Here is a 20,672-nt window from a genome sequence, read left to right as displayed (position 1 = left end):
CGCTCTGGAAAACCCCACTCACTGGCTGTTTTCTCCAGGACTGTACCTATTGTCTGGTTTTGGAGAGCAAAGGGAAGTGACTATCCCGCCTTCCTGCAGGGCAGGAGCACCCTGCATCCACCATCCAGCCATTCCTGCAGCAGGGAGGGGAGCAGGCTGTGACAGGGACACGTGGGGACCTGTCAGAGACAACAGCTGGACACTGTGGCCAAGGAACACTGGCCACCTGGGCTGGGCCAGTGCCAGCCACCTTCCCCACAGCTACAGGGCTTCCTCCAGATCCCAGGGGAGCACACCAGAGGCAGGAGGATCTGGCTCTTCCCTCCTGCTTCATCCCTCTCTCCTCTCCTAAGCACAGAGTAAGGTAAACAGGATGTTCCTGCACTGCCTGCCCATGAGTAAAAATATATATATAATAATAAATCTATGGCTTTGGGTTACCCAAAAAACAAGGTACCCAAACCCCAGACACCTGCCTCTTCCTGGGCACCTAATTCCATGGATTACCTTTACTGTGTTGTGTTTCTATCAAACCTGACTTGAAGGCCCAGGAATCATCTGTTTTCCAGACCCAGATGCTCTCTAGGAACATGACATTCCAGCTATAGGATATAATTGTTAAATCACATTTTCCAACAAAATTCTTGCTAAGTTCAAAGTATTTTCCCCCCGCCTCACACACAGACATAAGCATTCCTTTAGGAATGACTGAGGAACACCAGGGAAATTTCAACAAGCCCCTTTTCTTGCAGCTTTTCTCAGAAAATAAGAGGATTTCCTATTGTAAACTGCTTAATTACAAATCCTGATGTATTTCCCCATCTGAGTGCTCCAAAACCAGGCACATCTCCATTTAAAACCCCAAATCCAAGGAAGGAGAGCTGCATGTTTATTAGAACCAAGGAAGGAGAGCTGCATGTTTATTAGAACAAATCATTAAAACAAATCATAGTCTGTCCAGAGCAGATCTAGACCTCCTTTATCACAGGAACAGCAACACAAGCTCATGCTAAGGGAGGAAAAACCTCCAAGTCAGGGTCAGTACAAGAACCAAGACAGGGAAAGAACAAGAACAAGGGGGTTAAATAAGTGTGTGGAGAAGAAGTTTTCAATTAGCAGGAGGTTAAATGAAGCAGTGAGTGCTGAGGGCAGACAGATGATGCTCCTGGCCACCATAAATCCCTCAAAGATGGATCTAAACTAAGCTGGGCATGACCTTGATGATGTCTTTTCCCGAGGGGATTCAAGGGAGAGCCTGCACTCAAGCAAAGCATTGATCACTACAGACTACTCACTACACTGACACATTTCAGAGCTATATCAGCTTCTCCCCTCTCCTCAGTGGGGGTCAGAGTCCTTCTGTTCAAACTACTGCTGGGGGGCAGTGGATGCAGCCCCAAAAAGGCCAGAATGGAAACAGAATTGGGAGGGTTGGGGGCACAACACAGACACTTTACATCTCAGGGCTCCACAGCTCCTATTTCTTCCTGCCTCCTCTCTCTTTGAGTGCCAGGTGAATCAGAGAGCCACTCGTCATGTTGTAATAAGCCAGGGAGTTGGAATCCTTGATGAAGATGCCCTAAGGGGAGGAAAGAACACAGAGCATAAACCTCAGTGTTGTCTTCCCACACAATCCCACCCAGATCCCAACCCTCCTGGCTGTACACTGCAGGCTTTGAAGACCTCAGAGAGATTCCAGTGTCCAAGATGGACACTGGGGGTGGGTACAGAATCCTAGAATGGTTTGGGTTGGAAGGGACCCTAAAGATTCCCCCATTCCAGCCTTCTTGCCATGGGCAGGGACACTTTACACTAAACCAGCCAATACAGACAACATGGATCCTACAACACAGAGTCACCATAAGGGGAGTTATTCAGGATCCACTCTCCCCACACCTTTTCTTTTCCCCCTGAAAAATTATCAGCTCAGCTCCTTTTCTTGTTAAGGGTTAACAGAGTATCTGCCCACAGATGAACTCTGAGGAGTTAAGTGCACAAAGTTCACTGCTTAGGCAGCAGGTTGTGCCTGCCTGGGCACATGCATGACTAGAAATAAGTCATTAAAAAGGAACGGGGCCTTTCTCACAGCTCTAGATTCGAGAGGAAGAGAGAGAAGAGAGAGTGAGCTCTTCCCTTCCCTGTTTTGGAGAGTCTTCCCTGAGCTGCCAGGGTTCCAAAGCATGCCCGCCCACCTCCACAGCAGAGCTGTGGGAGCAGGCTGCTGCAGCTAAATGTCAAAAAAAAACCCCAAAAAAAACCCCAACTGTAATAAAACAAGAGGCTAATTTCAGAAAAAGCCACATCAAGTTTGGAGGACTCATCTGCAGCAGCAATGATGTGAAAATCCACTGATTTAATCACCTACTAAAAGCCTCTCCTGCTGTAACAGAGGGTAGTTCTGTCACAGCTGTGCTGTGCAGGCAGGAAAAACATTCCCTTTGCTCTTCCAGTATCTCATTGTGCATTAAATTATACACTATAGCTTTTTGTTGCAAAAAAGTCATGTGAGAGAAGGCACTGAAGAAACCACCAGCATTTGAAGGGCTTATACCCACCTCATACTGCAGCTTCTGCTTCCCAGCTGGCATCCCTGTGGCCTCGTGGATCTTAACCTTTATAACAGACACCTGGGGAGGATCAAAGGGCTCCTTCAGTACTTTTGTCCCAGTCCTGCTCCCCAGCCCCGTGGAGCTGCAGTGTGGGGAACAGGCTGAGCTCCCAGCTGCTTTCTCACAGGCAGCACATGGAGCAGGGCAGGGCAGGAGATGAGCTACATGCCTGGTCTGACAGGGGCAGGGTGAACACCAGCACTTGGCCATTCAGCTTCCATTCTGTCTTGTCCTGCATGTTGGGAACCTGGACTTTGACCGTGACCGGGCCCTATGGGAAAACACAGATAAAGTCTCTCAGGGCTGTGATAACACACTACCAGACTAAGTATTTATTTCCATATCTTGGCTCCTCAGTAAACACGCTGAAATGTGTTTACAGGTTACTCCACTGCTCCCACAATAAAACATTTAGTTGGATTTCTCTTCCCTTCGTGTGCCATCTATTGAGCACCACATGCACTGACGGCGTCACAGGGTGAAGGTGTGAAGCACTGAACAGGAGACAGCTTCTCTGAGCACATGAAATCACAGAATCACAGACTGTTTGGGGTTGGAAAGGACCTTAAAGTCCATCCAGTGCAACCCCCCTGCCATGGGCAGGGACACTTCCCACTGTCCCAGGGTGCTCCAAGCCCCAGTGTCCAGCCTGGCCTTGGACACTGTCAGGGATCCAGGGGCAGCCACAGCTTCTCTGGGCACCCTGTGCCAGGGCCTGCCCACCCTCACAGGGAACAACTCCTTCCCAATATCCCATCTAAATCTCCTCTTTTACTTTTAATATTCCCAGAAAAACCATACAGCCCTTCCTAAGAATTTATAACTCCTCCGGTGATGCTGGCACTCCTCAGGAAGGAACTGAGGCTCACATTTAGCTCACCTTGTTATGGAATACACCACATTACCCTACTATCATGCTGGCATTGATACTCTAATCTCTTTGCATCTCCAGCTTAGCCCTCCTCTCCTTAAAAGCTCATTAGCAACTTTAGTTCTTCTCTGCATTATAACCTACCTCTCACTGCCCTTAATTACAGAAGAGCACAATCCCACTCTGTGTAGCTCTCCCCAATAAGAGACAAATGAGCTTGGTTTGCTCAGGAATGACAGAAGAAAGAAAATACCTCAGGAAAGCCCTTTTTTGGCAGGTATTTCTGCCCCTCTGTGGAGGGAATTGGCTTTACAGCCCCTCTGGAGCTGGAGTGGAGCAGCCCAGGACTCTGACCCACACATGTACCTTGTTCCTGCGCAGGAACTCCTCCTCTGGAATCAGGCTGTCCTCACTCTTCAGTTTCTTGGAGACAGGCTCATCCTCCATGGGCGGCGGGGGGTGAACCGGAGGCATCGGCGCCGGCGACGGGACCGGAGCCACGGGAGGAGCAGGGACAAAGGCTGCAATGGATGGGGGACACACAGCACAGCCCACAGTCACCCCCTGAGTGCACAGCAAACACCCCCTCACAACAAAAACACTTGGAGTACAGTGGCACAGGCTGAAAATAAATGCCACAATACATGGAGGAAGTTACAACCGACAGCAACATGCAAACTTCAAACATTCAGAGAGCTCTTATGTTGGGAAGCATTCCAGGAAGAGATAACAAGGCATGAGAGCTTCCTGCAGATCTTGCAAAAAAAGAACACGCTCTCAGTTTGGCAGGCAGCGGTGCCAGCTCCTCCAGTTAGGGAAGAAAAGATGAAAAAAAGGAAGAATTGCCTCTTACATCATGCTTTTTAACTTCAAAGCATCTAATGAGGAAAAGGGCCAGCAAACAGCTTTTTCTCCAGCAGCAGCAGCTTCTGTAAGGAGCTGTAACCCCCCACTGAGGTGCTGGCAGCTTCTTTTTACCCTGCATTCTTAATTTTCACCTGGGCAGGCTCCTGGGACCACAGGATTCCCTGCATTTCATAGTGCAGGAAGAGCCTTGAGCCCAAAAGCAGGACTAGATAAGCCATACCAAACACCACAACTTAAGGTCTGCAGTCCCCGTTACACACCAGTACCAGGACACAGGGGGAAAAAGACTCCAAGCTGAAGCCCACTAGAAAGGAATTGCAGAATTCCCCAGAAAAGCTGAAGTCACTGACCTGTGGGGACGATCATGGGGGGCGGGCGGGGGCTCATGATGGGGGGCGCCGAGGGGGGCATGGGCACCACGTTGATGCGCGGGGTGTGGATGATGGGAGGCATGGGCGTGGCAATGACGGAGCCCGGGGGCAGCCGCACCACCGACGTCATGGGGGGACGCGGCATCACCGGCACGGCCGAAACCACGGCGGCACGGACCGGAGGGGGCATCTGGGGAGAGAGGCTCAATTTCCTCAGCAGGAATGCCCAGGGCTGGCCACAACCCCAGTTAAAGTAACAGGGAGAAACAACCACGGGTTCTGCTGCCCAGAGACTTGCAGGGCGTCTTAGTGGCCCCACCATATGGGCAACCCAAGCTGCTCTGAGCAGGCACAGAAGCCTCATTAACAGATTAAAGGGGTCCTCCTTCCCTCCCCACTTCGGGATCACACCTCCCAGGCACTTAATTCCTTTGCTAAATTGCTGTTTGGGACCCACAGCAAATCGCTTCTAATCTTGGGCTGCTTTTGTCCAACATCACTCTACATCTACAAAGGCCCCCAGCCACCCCTTTCTTAGCCATATTCTCTGCCTCCAAGATCCCACTGCCCAGCTGATCCCAGTCTTTTTGGTACCTCCACCTAAGTATTACACTCCATTTTTAACAGGAAGTTCAATAAGGTTATCCTAATATTTCCAAACTACTCTTAAACAACAAAGTTTCCACAAAATCCTCTTCTGTGCCAGCACCCTTGCCCTCCATCAGGACCCCTCCTAATTAACTACAGCCCCAGTAATTGGCTTCTGAGAGCCCAAACACTCACGGTGGGTGGACGAGGTACAGATGTGATGGGCTGGGCACTGGCAGGGGGGTTGGAGGCTGAGGAAGGAGGGGGTGGCTGGGGTATCTCATTGGGTTTGCTGGGCCCGATCTTCTCCTTGCTGTCATCCTCTGGCACCAGTCCCTTGGCCTTGTGGATGGCTTCAATTTGCTCTTGCAGAGTGATATTGGCCTGAGCAGCCTGCTGTGTGCGGGCCATGCTGCCTGAGTGGCCATCCCAGGTCACCTGAGAGAGTAAAATAAATCAGATTAATCCAACCTGGCCAGACTGCACAGAAATCCAGAGAGCAACTTGATAGAAATTTAAAAATTCAAGACTTTTGAGTCTCTGAGCATTCACAATGCTACAGGGAGCTATTATTAAAAAAAACCCCAATCAAACAAAAATTCCCAATTTCTACTCTACCTTTTCCTCTGGTTTCTGGATCTCTTCTTCACCAATCTTTTTACCAATGGCAGTCTCTTCTACACCAAAGATATCAGTACGACGCTCAGCCAGCTGCTTCAGGCTGCTCTCAATATCCAAACCTGAGGGGAAAAGAGCAATTCTTATCTCAAGGAATATATCCAAGCCCCTCTTACTGATCTCTCTATTATTGGATACCCAGTGGTTGAGTGATGCTCTTTTTACATGGAATATTCTGAGTTAGAAGGGACCACAAGGACCATCAAAATCCAACTTGTGTCCCCTTTCTTTTTTTTTTTTGAAAGATACTGGCCAGCAACAGCTGACAAACATACCCATGCCATAATCACAGAAAGGGCATCACACAGAGCTACATTTCAGACAGCCCTGGTCAGTGAGGGACTGTGCAATCAATGCTCAGGCTGACCTGGGGCATAGACCTCGTCATCACTCTGCTTCTCCCGGATGGATCGATCCCGCTGCTCCAGCCACCGTGGGTCCAGGAGCCCAATCCTCATGTGCTCCTGCATTTTACTGGCAGGAATCTTTTCTCCAGTGATGGGAGACACCAGGTACTCATCCGGAGCCGGGGCGGGCGGTAACGGTTTTGAGGCTAGAAGAACAAAACCACACTGTTGGCTCAGCCTGGAAACAAATGGTTTGGGATTCTTCAGGAAGAAATCAAGGTGGTTTTTTAGTTTGGTTTACCTTTGGGATCGTAATCTTTCCGCACAATGACCTGATCTGGTGTGGGAGGGAGTGGGGGAGGCATCGGAGTTTCTGGAGGAGGAGGAACCTTCTGGCCTTCATCTTCATCATCTGACCCCTTTTTGAAAAGGAAACAAAAATCATAACCAAGTGCCAGTGGTCAAATTCCTTTGAGAGACATTAAACCCTACACAGTGCTGGAAGAATGGATTATGCAGCTTCAAAGCAATGGAGCTGTTTTGGACACCTATGGCATAGTGGCTCCTCTGGACCATGATTCAGAAATTCAGCAGAAGAGGAAGCAAATATTCCTCAGCTTCCACATTACAGCAGCCTTGCATGCAGGGGCTTACAGTTAACCACACTCTTGTTCCCTGTTACCAGAAAACAGCTCACAGTGGGCAGAGCCTAAGATGAGTCATCTTTCAGTGCTCCAGACTCTGGGCACAAAAAAGCCTGAAAAATTTAAAACCACAGAAATATAAAATCCACACCACTGGGTGCCAAAATTACTAGATTTCTCTCTTTGAACATGCATTGTCATGGCAAACATTTTTAAAAACAGCAATATTACAGCAGTAACAGATTGTTTGGAGATTTCATCAGAGCGAAATTTCATTTCCTCAAGAAATTGAAGAACTATTTACAGTGAAAGTGGGGACCATCACAAACCACAGGAATTTTAGGAGACAAAATCCTATTGTCCAGTTACCTCATCCATATCCTGCACTTGTGTGTCTTGATCCAGCTGGGCTGGAGGCTCATCTGTTTTCTCTTGCTTTTCATCTTCCTCATCTGATTCCACCTCCATCTCCACCTCCTCACTTTCCCCAAACTTCTCATAGCGCTCCTGGATCAGGATTCGAGCTCCCAGCTCTTCTGGAGTGGTGGGAGGAGGGAAATTCCCTACAATGCAGAAAACAAAGCTTCTGTTTCTCTATCCCATGTCATTACTCATCACACACTGACAGATATACCAATTCTTGAAGAAAAAGCAGTGGCAACAAAATCCTTGGCAGCCAGAGGATGTGGAAGGGAATGGATGGAATCTATACAAACACCAGCATGACACATGGAGATAAACTGACTTATAAATGGAAGCACTACTAGAAAGTGGCACAAGCTCTGCTGTCCTGGTGGAAGAGGAGAAGTGGACACTACTGCAGTCCTGGACTTCCTTCAAGGAGAACATCAGTGACTCCAGAAAAAAAGAACAGCCCTGCAAAATGTCACTGTAAGGCTTTTCCCTTCAAGGACAAAAGGCTGTAAACCCCAATGTTTGCCTAAAAATGGCACTTTGAGACACATTTCCTGCACAAAGGAGGCAGTTCCATAGAACATCAGTACCTTGCTCATTGGGCTGGAAGTCAACTGTTTCCACAACCACAAAGTCGTGCCAGTCAATCTGGGCATAAGCAACACGCTCCTTCTCCTTCTCCTCCTCTTCCTTCTTTCTCTCTCGCTCCTGGAACTTGGCCCACTCCACTCTGTAATAGACCTGCAGGAGCAGACAGAGCACAAATGAAAGGAAGAACAGCTGGAGCAATGTCAGGCTGGAGCTCAGGGAAAGGTTCTTCCCTGCAAAGGGTGCTGGCACTGCCCAGGCTCCCCAGCAAATGGGCACAGCCCTGAAGCTCACAGAGCTCCAGGAGCATTTGGACAGTGCTACCAGGGATGCTCAGGGTGGGATTGTTGGGATACTGTGGAGAACCAGGGGCTGGACTGGATGGTGGGATCCTTCCCACTCAGGATATTCCAGGATTCCACCTTGTAAGCACTTGGAAAAGGTGCTGTGTAGTATCTCTGTGCTGCCACAAACCACCCTCAATATAAGCAACTTTGAGTCCCCTGTACTCAGATGACAGCAAGTGACACATTCACTTTATTCTCTATTTGCTGCCAACAAGCCAAAAACATGGCAAGAAAAGAAATTCAAAACATAATTAAAATGCTTCAGCATTTTTTCAAATGTTTTTTCTGGAATACCTGATCCAGGACTTCCTTGGGATTTTCTGCCTCCTTCTTGAGCTTGAGGAGTAAACCCTTCGGTGGGATCAAGATCTGAAACACATTTTGCACGACAGTTGGTGACAATTCTTTGTGCCAAAGCCTCTTTCAGAGCAATTATTCTCTTTCGACACTGCTAAAAATACCAGCAGACCCCCAGGGCTATATCCCATTTACTCTACTGCAGCACTCTCATTACTTACTGCTCATCCCTGCACATCAAAACATTCACTTGTGGCCTTCCAATTATCCTCCAGATTAAAAAAACCCAACCTTTACTGAGATTACAATAGTGTGTGGTACATTTAGGTGACAGCCCACTGTGCTCAGCACAAAATCCACTCTGAAGAGTAGGATTCAAAGGATGGATTCCTGGATCTGTATTTCCAGCCCTCCAAGCTCATTCCTGCTGTGGAAGCAATCACCCTGCCCGGAGTACCTTTGTGTACTGCTCCACCAGCTTGGTGAAGTAGTTGAACAGGCTGTGCTGGGGGCGAAGGAAATCAAACTGGTAATTCCTCTGCTCCTTCTGCATGAGCTGGGTGAGGAACTGCCTCCCGTTGCGGGCCACGAACTGCGCCGTGAGCTTCACCACGTCCAGGTCGAAGGCCGAGATGGACGGAGGGTCGGCGATGAACTCGAACTCGGGCGGGGGCTCCTTGGGAACCACGGTCTCCTGGATCACCTGCGCCTGCACCTGCACCACAAGGACACAGCCTCAGGGACTTCCTGCAAGGAATGCTCACCAAACACTCAGTCTGTCATCCTGGCAGGTGCAAGGATGAGAAACCATCAGGTATAAAAATATTGCTCCAACAGCAAACAAATCTGGGAAATATCAGGACTTTGCTATAGCCCTCCCAGGGCCACCAATACCACAGTGTGGCTGCTGGCCATGCCAAGCATGGAAAAACCCTGGATTCACTCCATGCCCTTTTCCCACACAGTATGTTTAAAGGCACAGCTGAACAAGGTGAGCAGCATTTTGTATCCCATATTTTAAGGGATCCTTCTGGCAGAAAAAGTTTATACAGAACAGAACTCCAGGGGATTTCCAAGGCTTGCCTCTGCCACATCCAGTCCAAGTGATCCTTAGTGTAAGTATTTTGTCAGTCAATACAGAGCTAAATTTAATTAAAATGGGCCAATTACACTGTATACTGGCAGTTTCAAACAACTTTGAGTTACCAGCTCCTGGGAGATGCACATCTGCATCAAAACAAAGCCCCAGACACCCAACTCCAAGCCTGTCACTGATGGCATTTTGACAAGTGTATAACCAACTGCTCATTCTTGGCTTTAGAACTTCCTTCCTTCTCTACCCCAGGCCGTGACACCACTCCAAAGGGACCAAATCCTTCCCCAAAGTGATGAAAAGGAAGACTCACCTTCTGTGGGAGCTGCTGCTGGGCACTCTGCTGCTGCTGCATGACCTTGGGGATGGCAGCTGAGGGCTCCTGGGCTTTGCCCTCCTTGAACTCGCTGACCTTGTGCCGGTAGTAGGCATGGTAAGGGTCGTTGGGGTTCAAGAAGTTGAACTTGGGGTTATTGATCTCATTCTGACGAATTCGGGCTTCAAATTCTGGACCATTTCTGGGGAGCAACAGGAAAAATTGTTTAGGTCACCAGCTTAAATGTAAATGTCTGTTTCAGCAGTGTTGAGGTATCAGACTCTTGGAAGATCATTTTCTCTCACATGGGAGGAGTTTCTCTCAGTAGCTCACACCCAGCTGGACACACACAAGTTAAAGGCAATTGTCACCCTAATTTTGTCTTTAATGTGAATATTAAAAATTCACACTCACAAGTATTTGACAGTCACATCTATCTGCACTCAAAGATCATTTTCATCACTGACTGAAGTTTATGAAACATGAAATTCACAAGTTACTACATCAATTTTACCTGTTCTATTAACAAGTTTTCAAGATTAATTTTAGTTCCAGAATGATCATATAAGGAAAAAAAGCAGGTAACCATCAGCCTGTGCAGGGACTGACCATCCCAGCAGAGTGCTGCACTCAGGAGCCCAAGGCCAGGTAACATCCCCTCCCCCCACCTAAAACACGAGCCATTTATTTCAAGGCAGTTTGAGAAAATTCCCAGCTGCCACAGGGTGTTCCTCTTCATATTCTCTGGGTATCTCCCAGTCTCATTTAAACATTCCATCTCCTCCAAAAGAGGAGGTCTCTACAATCCCAAAGGATAAACACAGTCCCTTCCTTATGCTCAGAAGCAGCCAACACTCCTTGGCAGCACTTTAGAGATGAGTTACACAATAAGGATTTGACTGGAGCAGGATTTAGTAATTCTCTAAAACCCACCACATTTTAGCACTAAAATACAGCCATGACTCCTGTACCAAGGCTCCCTTTGCACCTGGAATTTGGTTTCCCTTCAGATCATTCAGAACAGGCCCTGTTACCCCATTACTGCAGCACCCACTGCACATTTGAACAAGGATTTCATTTATTTACTACCAGTTTCTCTACCAAAGAGTGTCTTACACCCTCTTCAGTAGAATATTGTTGTTTCTTTCCCAGTCTCACTGGTACAGCCTCAATCCTTAAAATTCTTCATGTAAAACCACAAAACTGGGACCTGCTTCAGCTTCTGGAGCTGCACTGAACAGCAGAAGCATGAAAATCCCAGGAAAGAGAGACACCACCAGTGTCACTTACCTGGCTACAAAGCTGGCAGTCTTGTCCACAATATTCCTGACCTCTGGAGGAGGGTAAATAATTCCCACCACAGGCTTGGCTGGTGCTGCTTCCTCTTTTGGCTCCTCTTCTGGCTGTAATAAAGATGGTTTCATTATAAAAAGTGAAGGGGTGTCAGGATTAGGCATTCCAAACACAATGCCAATGGCACGCAGGAACATTTAGCCATCCTCCTCCTCAGCCCCTCCATCACTGAACTGGTTGAAAAACCTGGAGCATCCATCCCACCAATTCCTTGGTTTCTTAGGGTGAAAGACAACCTTCTGCCTCTCAGGGGCACCTGCTGCAGGGGCAGGGACAGCAGAACAACAAGGAAACCTTCATGGGAACCAAAACAACTCTCACTATATCAGCTTTGACCCCAAGTATGTTTTCATCATTCCTCACCAGGTGTGGAAGCTCTGAATGTTCCTAGGAGCCTATAGGATCTGAACTATTAACACCACATGAAGTAAAACACAGCTTTTAATGCCAAAGTAGTTGCAACAGATGTTTTGAAGAGAAAATCTCCAACAGAATCCTCCCTGTGGAAGGCTCTAATTCAGTAAAACCAAAAACTGCTTTTGCAGAATACTACAGATGCTGTTTCTCTTTCCTCAGTAAGCAGCTTCCAAGAAAAGGTGCTATAAACCAGGACATATCTGCTAGAAATGTTTATAATCCAAACAGGGACAGTCAGGGATAACTTAAAATCCAGGTAAAGCTTCCAGCTCTACCAAATCCATGGAGAATCCAAGCCAGAAAATCTTCTCAAGTCAAACTTATCCCTGGCAGTGTCCAAGGCCAGGCTAGACAAGGCTTGGAGCACGCCAGGACAGTGGAAGGTGTCCCTGCCCATGGCAGGGGTGGGATGAGATGGACTTTGAGGTCCCTTCCAATGCAAACCATTCCACAAAATACAACCTTAATAAAGTGTGTTAAGAGAAAGGCACCATGAACATTTTTAGTTTTTATTCCCATCATTTTGAGCTGAAAGATGAGGCAACACTACACTTGAGATATTTTATTTAACAGTGATGCTGAGTTGCCTTGGTAACACTGGTGCATAAAAGTCACTGGGTTTTTGGGGGAGGAATCACAATTTTCCAAGGTTCTCAGTGGGATCAGCTCCAAGAGTGTTGATGTTGCTGTATGAGAGTCAAGACAGCAGCTCCAGCCCCGTGGGAGCTGCAGTCCCATTAGCAGGAAGGCTGTGAAGAACATGAAAGTGGCCAAGAGAGAGAGGATCTGGGAGGGTACTGGGATACACAGTACTGCCACACTCCCTCAGACTTGTAATGCTAACACACATCACTCCTGGAGCCAGGGCAGCTCCCACAGCTCCTGGCACCCTGCCATACTCACTGGAGTCACAGCCTGGGGCACTGCCAAGGAAGAGCTCTGCTCCTACCAGCCCCAGCAGGAAGGAATCCTGGAATGGTTGGGTGGGAAGGAAACCTAAAACTCATCTCATCCCACCCCACTGCCATGGGCAGGGACACCTGCCACTGCCCCAGGCTCCTGGCCTTGGGCACTGCCAGGGATCCAGGGGCAGCCACAGCTGCTCTGGGCACCCTGTGCCAGCCCTGCCCACCCTGCCAGGGAACAATTCCTTCCCAATATCCCATCCAGCCCTGCCCTCTGGCAGTGGGAGCCATTCCCTGTGTCCTGTCCCTCCATCCCTTGTCCCCAGTCCCTCTCCAGCTCTCCTGGAGCCCCTTTAGGCCCTGGCAGGGGCTCTGAGCTCTCCCTGGATCCTTCTCCTCTCCAGGTGAGCACCCCCAGCTCTCCCAGCCTGGCTCCAGAGCAGAGGAGCTCCAGCCCTTGCAGTGTCTCTGTGGCTCCTCTGGGCTCTCTCAGCAGCTCCAGGTCCCTCCTGTGCTGGGGCAGCTCTGCAGGTGCGCTCTCACCTGAGCGGGCACAGGGGTCAATGCCGCGCACCTGACAAAACTGCAGCTCCCCCAAGCCCAGCCCAGCCCGGTCCGTGAGGGCCACACTCCCAAATCCCGCGGTTCGCGCGATTCCCCGCTCCGCTTCGCTCCCTCACCACCACCTCCCCCCCGGCCCGCACCGGTTTGCTCTCGGCGGGGGGCGCTGGCTGCGCCGGAGGCACAGCCTGCACGGGTCCGGCGGGCATGGCTCCGCTGCGGCCAGGGGCTCCGCGCCGGGCGGGGCCGATCGGAAGGCGGGCGAGGCTCGGTCCGCACCAGACGCGGCGCCGGCACCGACTGGGGCGAAATGGCGGCGGCGGGCGCTGTGCCGCGCGTGCGCGCCGGAAGTGACGCAAGACAGCGGACAGCGCAGGCGCAGATTGGCGGGAACTGGGTGGCACTGGGAGCGCTGCGGGATGTACCATTAGCGCCCCGCGTGGGGGGGTCCCGAGGCAGGAATGCACCACTGCAGCCACTGTGGGAGGGGCGTGGTTGCCACGGCGACAGGGCCGGGACGCCGAGGCCTAGCACAGGCTTCGGGCCCGCGGCTTCTCCGCGGTTCCCTCCGGTTCCCCAGAGCGCCGGGCTCGGGGGTACCGTGCTGGTCCCTTGCCAGCAGCGCGTTCACTCCACCCCAGGCTTGGTGGCCCCATCGGTCTCTCGGTGGCCCCGTTGTCCCCAGGCCGCGTCCCCCCCGCAGCATGGCGCACCTCCTGGGCCACCGCGGCTGCATGGAGAGCCTGCGGGCCGACCTCCGCGACCTGCAGGCCGCCATCGCCGACGTGTGCTCCCGGGCCGGCGCCGTGCGCTTCCCCTCCTGGAAGTTCCCCGACAAGGTGTCCTGCGAGCTGGACATACCGCTGCTGCTGCAGCGCTACCGGCACAGCGACAGCGACCCCGAGTTCAGCCAGCACGCACACGTGGTGCTGCTGGAGCTGCTCATAGACAGGTGAGAGCCCCAGGCACCCGCAGCGGCTCCTGCCCGCGGGAAAGGGGAGCTGTGTGTGTCTGACGTGCTGAGCTTATCCCAGTTTTGGGCACCTCAGCACAGAAAGAACTTAAAGATGTTAGAGAGTGTCCAAGTGAAGGCTGAGAGGGTGGTGAAGGGCTGAGGGTGAGAGCTCTTGGTCTGTTCAGACCTCACTGGGGCTGCAGCTCCTGCCCGGGGACAGCGCTGATCTCTAGGATGGCTGGAGCTGTGCCAGGGAGGTTTAGGCTGGATATCAGGACAAGGTTCTGTCCCCAGAAGGTGCTGAGTACTGAACAGGTTCCCCAGTGAACAATCGCAGAATCAGCTAAGTTGGAAAAGACCTTGGAGATATCAGGTCCAACCTGTGACATAACACCACCTTATCAATTAAACCATGGCACCAGTGCCACATCACGGCCCCAGGGCTGCCAGAGCCCCAGGAGCCTTTGGACAATGCTCTCAGGCACAGGGTGGGATTGCTGGGGTGTCTGTGCAGGGCCAGCAGTTGGACTGGATAAACCCTGGATCACTTCCAGCTCAGGATATCCCATGATTTTATTAAGTAGTTTGGATGCTTTGTTGCCCATGTATTTCCATGGTCAACACCTCGGCCTCATGCCCTGCTGAGCTTTCAAACCCAACTCCTTTCCCTGCTTAGAGGTCCCAGCACAAACTGGCCATGAAAAAGCAGAGCCAGACATGCTCCACCCAGGAGCTGAGCTGGAGCAAATGGGACAGGCTTGTTAAACTGCCCCCGCAAAATCTTGGAAACACTTGGACACAGCTGTATCGACTGCCCTGGAAGGTCAAAACCCCTTTTGCAGTCTGGGTGAAATAAGTACAGCTCTGGTTGGAAACATGAACCATTCCCACTGTGCTCTTGGCCCTTAAAGTCAGGATTTGCAGTAGCATGAGTGCCCCAAATCTTTGTGGGGAGCTAAATCACAGCCTTTTGGAAGTGGCTGCTGCTGCATGCCTGGGGAGCCCCGGGAGCACCAATCCCACCTTCCTGCATCACCCGGCTTTGTCTGGGTGATGGGAGGGGCCGCATTCCCGGCTGCCTTGCTCCAAGCCGTGTTTTCCCGCCGGGACAGGCTGCTGCTGCTGCTGCAGAGCTTCACGGGCTTCGCAGAGACGCTGCTGAGCGGGCGCAGGGTGCCGCCAGCCCGGGGGCTGGGGCCCTGCATGTCAGCGGGGCTCACGGCCAGGACCTTCTGGAGCACCATGCTGAAACTCGGCGCCTTCTGCCAGCAGCTCCGGGACAAGGTGGGACATTTGGGGACGTCCCGTGAGCTGAGTCACTCCCCTTCCCCCAGGATTTGGATCGTGGTCCTTCTCAGCACCCTGTGGCCACACCAGATGTGCGTGCAGCCTTTGAGTGCTGATCCCTGTGTCACACATCTGTCCCCTCCCAGCCCGAGTCCCTGCCCTCCACCCCACCTCTCCCAGCTGTGCCACTGCATCCATCCTGCTCTAGGATCTTGGGATGAGTGAGCTGGGCTGCCTCTAGAGCTTGGAAAATATTCTCCTGCTGCTAAAATGCTGCAGCTCTGCTGATCCTGCTGCAGATCTGAGCTGCCTCAAGACAGTGAAATAATTGGTGGTAAAACAAACCTCTCCTGCGTTTTATTTTCCCCAAAATAATCTTTCTCATGGAAAAGTCTCAGAACAATCTATGTGGCAAAACCAGGAGGCAGTGCAGGGGGTGGGAAAGAAGGGATGGTGGGGAATTGGGGTGTAGGTTTTGCTGCTGAGGCTTGCCCTTGGTCACTGTCCCTTGGCTGCATTGCTGTCCTATCTCCACACCTGATTTAGGCTTTTATGGTCATTTCCACTTTGATCTGGGCTCTGGTTTTGTTCTGTGCTCTCTCTCTCTCTCAGGAGAACAACTGCAGGTGGGAGATCCCCCCACTGCAATCCACACTACCCTCTGCTGCCCAGGCTGGGAAATACCAGAAGGAGCACCCAAAAAGCTTCTTGCCCGATGTTTTGGAATCAGGAACTGCCCCAGAGGGTGCCCAGTGCAGTTCTGTGTGCCTGTGTCCGAATGTCCATGTGCTGGGCAGCTCAGGCAGCTCCCAGCCCAGGGCTGGCTCTGGCCAGGCTCGGAGCACCTGCAGTGTCCCCACACAGACCCCGGGGTCACCTCTGGGCTCCTGTGACACCTGCTCCAGTGCCCAGGCCAGCCTCCACGAGGTGGGCAAAGCCATCACCAGCATCTGCCAGAGCCAGAACATCCCTTCAGCTCTCAGCAAATTCCAGGAGGCGCTGGAGGATGGCACAGGGAGAAGGAACCTCTCTGCAGCAGACATGAGCTACTGGGCCACAGAGCAGAGCAAGGACCTCTCCCGGATCAACAAACACCTCCAGGGGCTGCTGCAGCAGCTGAACCCCGTGAAGGCTGAGCTGGAAAAGATGGGCAAACAGAAGGAGAAGCTGCAGAAACAGGTTGATGACTTTTCCAGGAAGCTGCAGGCAGAGAAGGACAGACAAGCAGAGCAGCAGAGCAAGGCTGAGCAGAGCCTGAAAGCCAAGGAAAAGGAGCATTCCGAGGCTGTGGCCAGGCTGGAGCAGGACAAGGACGACCTCAGGAGAGGTACAGAGCTGTTCCAGCATCCCCTCCCATGCCTGGGGGCATTTTCAGGAGAAGAACAGAGTCTCTGGGTGAATTTTGTCCCCACCACAACCAGCAGGGTGTTTTGTAGGTTCTGGGGGATTTTCCCTGCTGTGAGGCTAATCCTGGGAAGTGAGAGCTGGTTGGCTGTGTGCTATCACTGCCTCATCCCTGGCAGCACAACACAATCACTGGATGAAAACACTTTGGTGTGGCTTTAGTTTATTTTTTTTTTTTTTTTGTTTTGAGGAACTGATTAATGAGAGGGTTTTTGTGCTGGTTTAGGAGCTGCTCTGCTGGAGGAGCGACTCTCAGCCCTGAAGGAGGAGCTGGCAGCAAAGCAGGTTGCTGTGCAGGAGCTGGGTAAGGAGCTCACCCAGGGGCTCACCTAGCTCACACATCTCCCCCCTCACCCCAGTGTTTCACACCCATGTAGGCCCTAGCACCCCCAAATTGGGCTGTACAGCTCATGTAGAGCTCAGAGCATCAGTCTCTTTCACAGCAGCACCCTAACATCATCCAGTGCCAGAGTGGGCTGATGCTGGTGGAGGTTTAGGGGGTTCACAGGCCTCCTGTCAAGACCTGCCTCCCTTTGCCAGGGCCTGTGGAGGGCATGGAGTGCCCCTGAACCACAGAATCATGGACTGGTTTGGATCTGCAGGGACATTAAAGCCCATCCCATTCCACCCTGCTGTGGGCAGGGACACCTCCCACTATCCCAGGCTGCTCCAAGCCCTGTCCAGCCTGGCCTTGGACACTTCCAGGGATCCAGGGGCAGCCACAGCTTCTCTGGACATCCTGTGCCAGGGCCTCAACACCCTTACAGGGAATAATCTCATCCCCTATCCCATCTAATCCCACTCTCTGGCAGTGGAAAGCCATTTCCCGTTGTTTTGTCACTCCAGGCCCTTGTCCCAAGTCCTTCTCCAGCTCTTTTGGAGTGCCTCTAGGCACTAGAAAAGGTTCTTAACTTCTCTCTGGAGCCTTCTCTTCTTCAGGTTGAACACCCCCATCCCTCTCATCACCTCCATGGTGCTCCAGCTTCTCGCCCCTGCCCAGCCTGGGCCATGCTGGCTGTGTCTTCCCAGAGCTCTCCAAGACCACCTTGCTGGAGGAGATGAGGACCACAATGGTGGCCCGGAGCCAGGTGCTGGAGTTGGAGAAGAAGGTGCAGGTGCTCACAGGCCAGAGGGACAGCCTGGAGCAGAAGCTGAGTGCCAGCAGCATGCAGCTGGAAAAGGAGAAGGTCCGTGTGGAGAGCATGTTCCGGCACCAGGAGGTACGGCCGCTCCGGAGGGCTGAGCTGCTGCCCGGTGCCAGGGCTGTGGGGAGCGGCTGCCACAGCCCCACAGGGGCTCACCCCCACCACAGTCCCTGCAGGCTAAGCAGAGGGCCCTGCTGCAGCAGCTGGACTGCCTGGACCAGGAGCGGGAGGAGCTGCAGGCCAGCCTGGGAGAGGCTGAGGAGGACAAGGCCCGGCTGGAGGAGCAGCTGGAGCAGAGCCAGGAGCAGAGTGGGAAACAGCTCCAGGCACAGCAGGTGAGTGCTGCTACCCAGGAGTGTGTCAGGAGCCACAAACTGCCTTGTCCCACACCCACAGCCAGAATTTTCCCAGGAGGGATGCTCTGGGGCCTAGGGTGACATTGTCACATGGCCACATCCTCGTGGGACACCTTCTCCCTCCACCCTGTGCCAGACAAATCTCTGGGTGAGTCAGGGCAGAGGGGAGCAGCAGGAAGGGACATCTTGAAGTGCTTCCACATCTCCAGTGTTCTGTTCTTGAACACCTGGATACATTCCACACTTCATGGCTGGTGCTCCTGCTTCCAGCACACACAGGGATCTCACAGCTAAAATCCTGCACGTTGTCACTGTCCATTTCCCACTGTCATAGGACATCCTTATCATCAGGGTGGGAGCTTTCCATGAGGGGCTGAGTCCTCACTCTTCCAAACTTCATCTCTTTCTTGCTGTGCCATGCAGGAGCTGCTGGACACACTGCAGCAGGAGAAGCTGGCACTGGAGCAATCCATCCTGGAGCTGCAGGCAAACACATCCCGGCTGGAGGAACAGGCACAGGAGCTGAAGGAACGGGAAAAGCTCCTGGTGTTCTTCCCTGATCTCCACGTCCCCACTGAGATGCAGTTTGAGAGTAAGGGAGCAGATGGCAGCACAGTGGGTTTGTGCCTTGGGGTCTCCAGAGCTCCTAGGGCATCCTGCTTGTCTCAAACACTCCCACTGATAATCCAGGAAGGGCTCAGACCCCATGCAAAGCTGTGACCACCCCAACATGCTTCCCTGCATGGGTGCTCTGTGTCCCATGTCTGGGCCAGGATACACAGCAAGAGCAGGGCATGGCAGAGCTTCCTTTGCCCACAGGGCTTGAGGTCCCAGCTGCCACTTCCTGGGCTGTGCTGGTGCTCCCTGCCCAGGGCAGGCTCCTTTCCTTGGGAGGCAGGAGGAATGCCCACACCTCTGAGCAGCCAGGCAGCAGCAGCAGCTGAGCTCTCTTGGATTTTGTCTGCAGGCAGCGGGAACTTGACAGAGGACATGGAGAGTCAGCTGCAGGCCAACAACATCCGGATCCAGGTGCTGGAGCGGGAGAACGCGCAGCTCGAGGCTCTGCTCGCCAAGGTGAAGGCAGCAGCTGAGCAGGGCGTGCTCAAGGTGAGCTGGGTGCCACAGGGCTGGGTGCTGTGTACCCCAAAACCACAGGGCTGGGTGCTGTGTACCCCAAAACCACCCCATGGCCCCCAGACATCCTCTGGGGACCCCAGGAGGGCCAAGCCCAGGCTCATGCAGCTGAGAGGCCGCTCTGGTTTAACTGGTGTTGTCTGAGGTACCCGAGGCTGGTTCCAGCTCCTTTCCATCACTGGAAGGAAACCATTGTGGTGGCCAAGGGATGTGACTGGAGCTGAAGCTCATGGGGGCAAATTTCACTTCCCCTTCCCTAGCTTGTCCCACAGGATCAGCTGGGGTCCCAGCTCCACAGGGAGGCCAGCAGGCAGGACACTCCTGGGTGAGTAGGAACACAGAGGAAGGGGCTGGGGGCGGGTTCCCTGCTCTTCCTCCCCTTTACCTGCTCCCACCCCACAGGAAGCTCAGCAGTGGAAGCAGCAGGACCAGCCCAGGGACGCTGGGATGCATTGACAAGGCCTGGCACAGAGCTCCCAGCAGCCAGCACTCCAAGCAGCTCCAGGCAGAGCCCACATTCCAGGCCAAACCCTGCCTAACGCTCCCAGTGCAACACTTGGGGCTCAGCCTCCCCTCACACTACACCAGGGCTCACCGCAAATAAACAGATCAGTCTGAATTTCCTAACAGAGAAACTGTGTTCCACCAGCAGCCACCTGCCCGGCCCAGGGGACCTTGTTACTGGTTCTTTGTGCATCAGGAAGGCAAATTCCCTCAGGAAACCTGGGCTCTGCCTTGTTCCTTGGGGAGCTGCTCTAGGGACGTTCCTGAGCTCTGGAGCTCAGTTACCCATGGCTACGCTGCTGATGGAGTCCCCAGAAGAGCCCTGGGGCTGATGCCAGGGCACAGCGTGTGCTAGCTCCTGCTAGGAACCATTCCCAAGAGGAGATTGGGATGTGGCCACACTTGAACGAGGAAAGCAGAGCTGCCCTTAGCACAGCCACAACCTGGAAAAGTCCCCCCTCCATGAACACTCAGAAGGACTAGGAACCACCAAGTCACTGCCACAGGCTGGCCCTGAACTATGAGCTGCCTCCCCAGCACTGTGAGCCCCATGCAAGACCACACAAACCACACAGTCAGTCCTTGCTCCATGTTTAATATGAATGGACACGTGCCATGTTG

The 20,672-nt window shown here is 52.5% G+C and overlaps 2 protein-coding genes across 3 annotated transcripts; one reads left to right on the top strand and one right to left on the bottom strand.

Annotated features, from left to right (window-relative positions):
- Positions 1-898: 898 nt before the first annotated feature.
- SF3A1 (splicing factor 3a subunit 1) lies at positions 899-13,606 on the bottom strand. The gene is made up of 16 exons (XM_079322141.1): positions 13,410-13,606; positions 11,321-11,433; positions 10,028-10,232; positions 9,079-9,336; positions 8,619-8,693; positions 7,980-8,130; positions 7,345-7,538; positions 6,633-6,750; positions 6,352-6,537; positions 5,925-6,046; positions 5,502-5,744; positions 4,698-4,908; positions 3,847-4,001; positions 2,779-2,880; positions 2,556-2,627; positions 899-1,579 (listed from the first exon to the last, which is right to left on the bottom strand). The coding sequence occupies exons 1-16, from the start codon at positions 13,473-13,475 to the stop codon at positions 1,478-1,480; spliced, it is 2,373 nt and encodes a 790-aa protein (XP_079178267.1). The 5' UTR covers positions 13,476-13,606; the 3' UTR covers positions 899-1,477.
- A 42-nt stretch (positions 13,607-13,648) lies between these two features.
- CCDC157 (coiled-coil domain containing 157) lies at positions 13,649-20,182 on the top strand. Of its 2 annotated transcripts, XM_079322142.1 has the most exons (10): positions 13,653-14,218; positions 15,334-15,505; positions 16,121-16,835; positions 17,139-17,216; positions 17,942-18,132; positions 18,225-18,392; positions 18,837-19,005; positions 19,381-19,520; positions 19,808-19,872; positions 19,950-20,182. In XM_079322142.1, exons 1-10 carry the CDS (start codon positions 13,728-13,730, stop codon positions 20,149-20,151), a joined length of 2,391 nt encoding a protein of 796 aa, XP_079178268.1. In that variant the 5' UTR covers positions 13,653-13,727; the 3' UTR covers positions 20,152-20,182. The 2 variants fall into 2 exon arrangements, with proteins under 2 accessions (XP_079178269.1, XP_079178268.1); XM_079322143.1 differs by lacking the exon at positions 17,139-17,216 and having other exon boundaries at positions 13,649-14,218.
- Positions 20,183-20,672: the final 490 nt, after the last annotated feature.

This window comes from Erithacus rubecula, assembly GCF_903797595.1.
Source record: "Erithacus rubecula genome assembly, chromosome: 19".
NCBI lineage: Eukaryota > Metazoa > Chordata > Aves > Passeriformes > Muscicapidae > Erithacus > Erithacus rubecula.
This window is presented reverse-complemented; position numbering and strand designations above follow the sequence as displayed.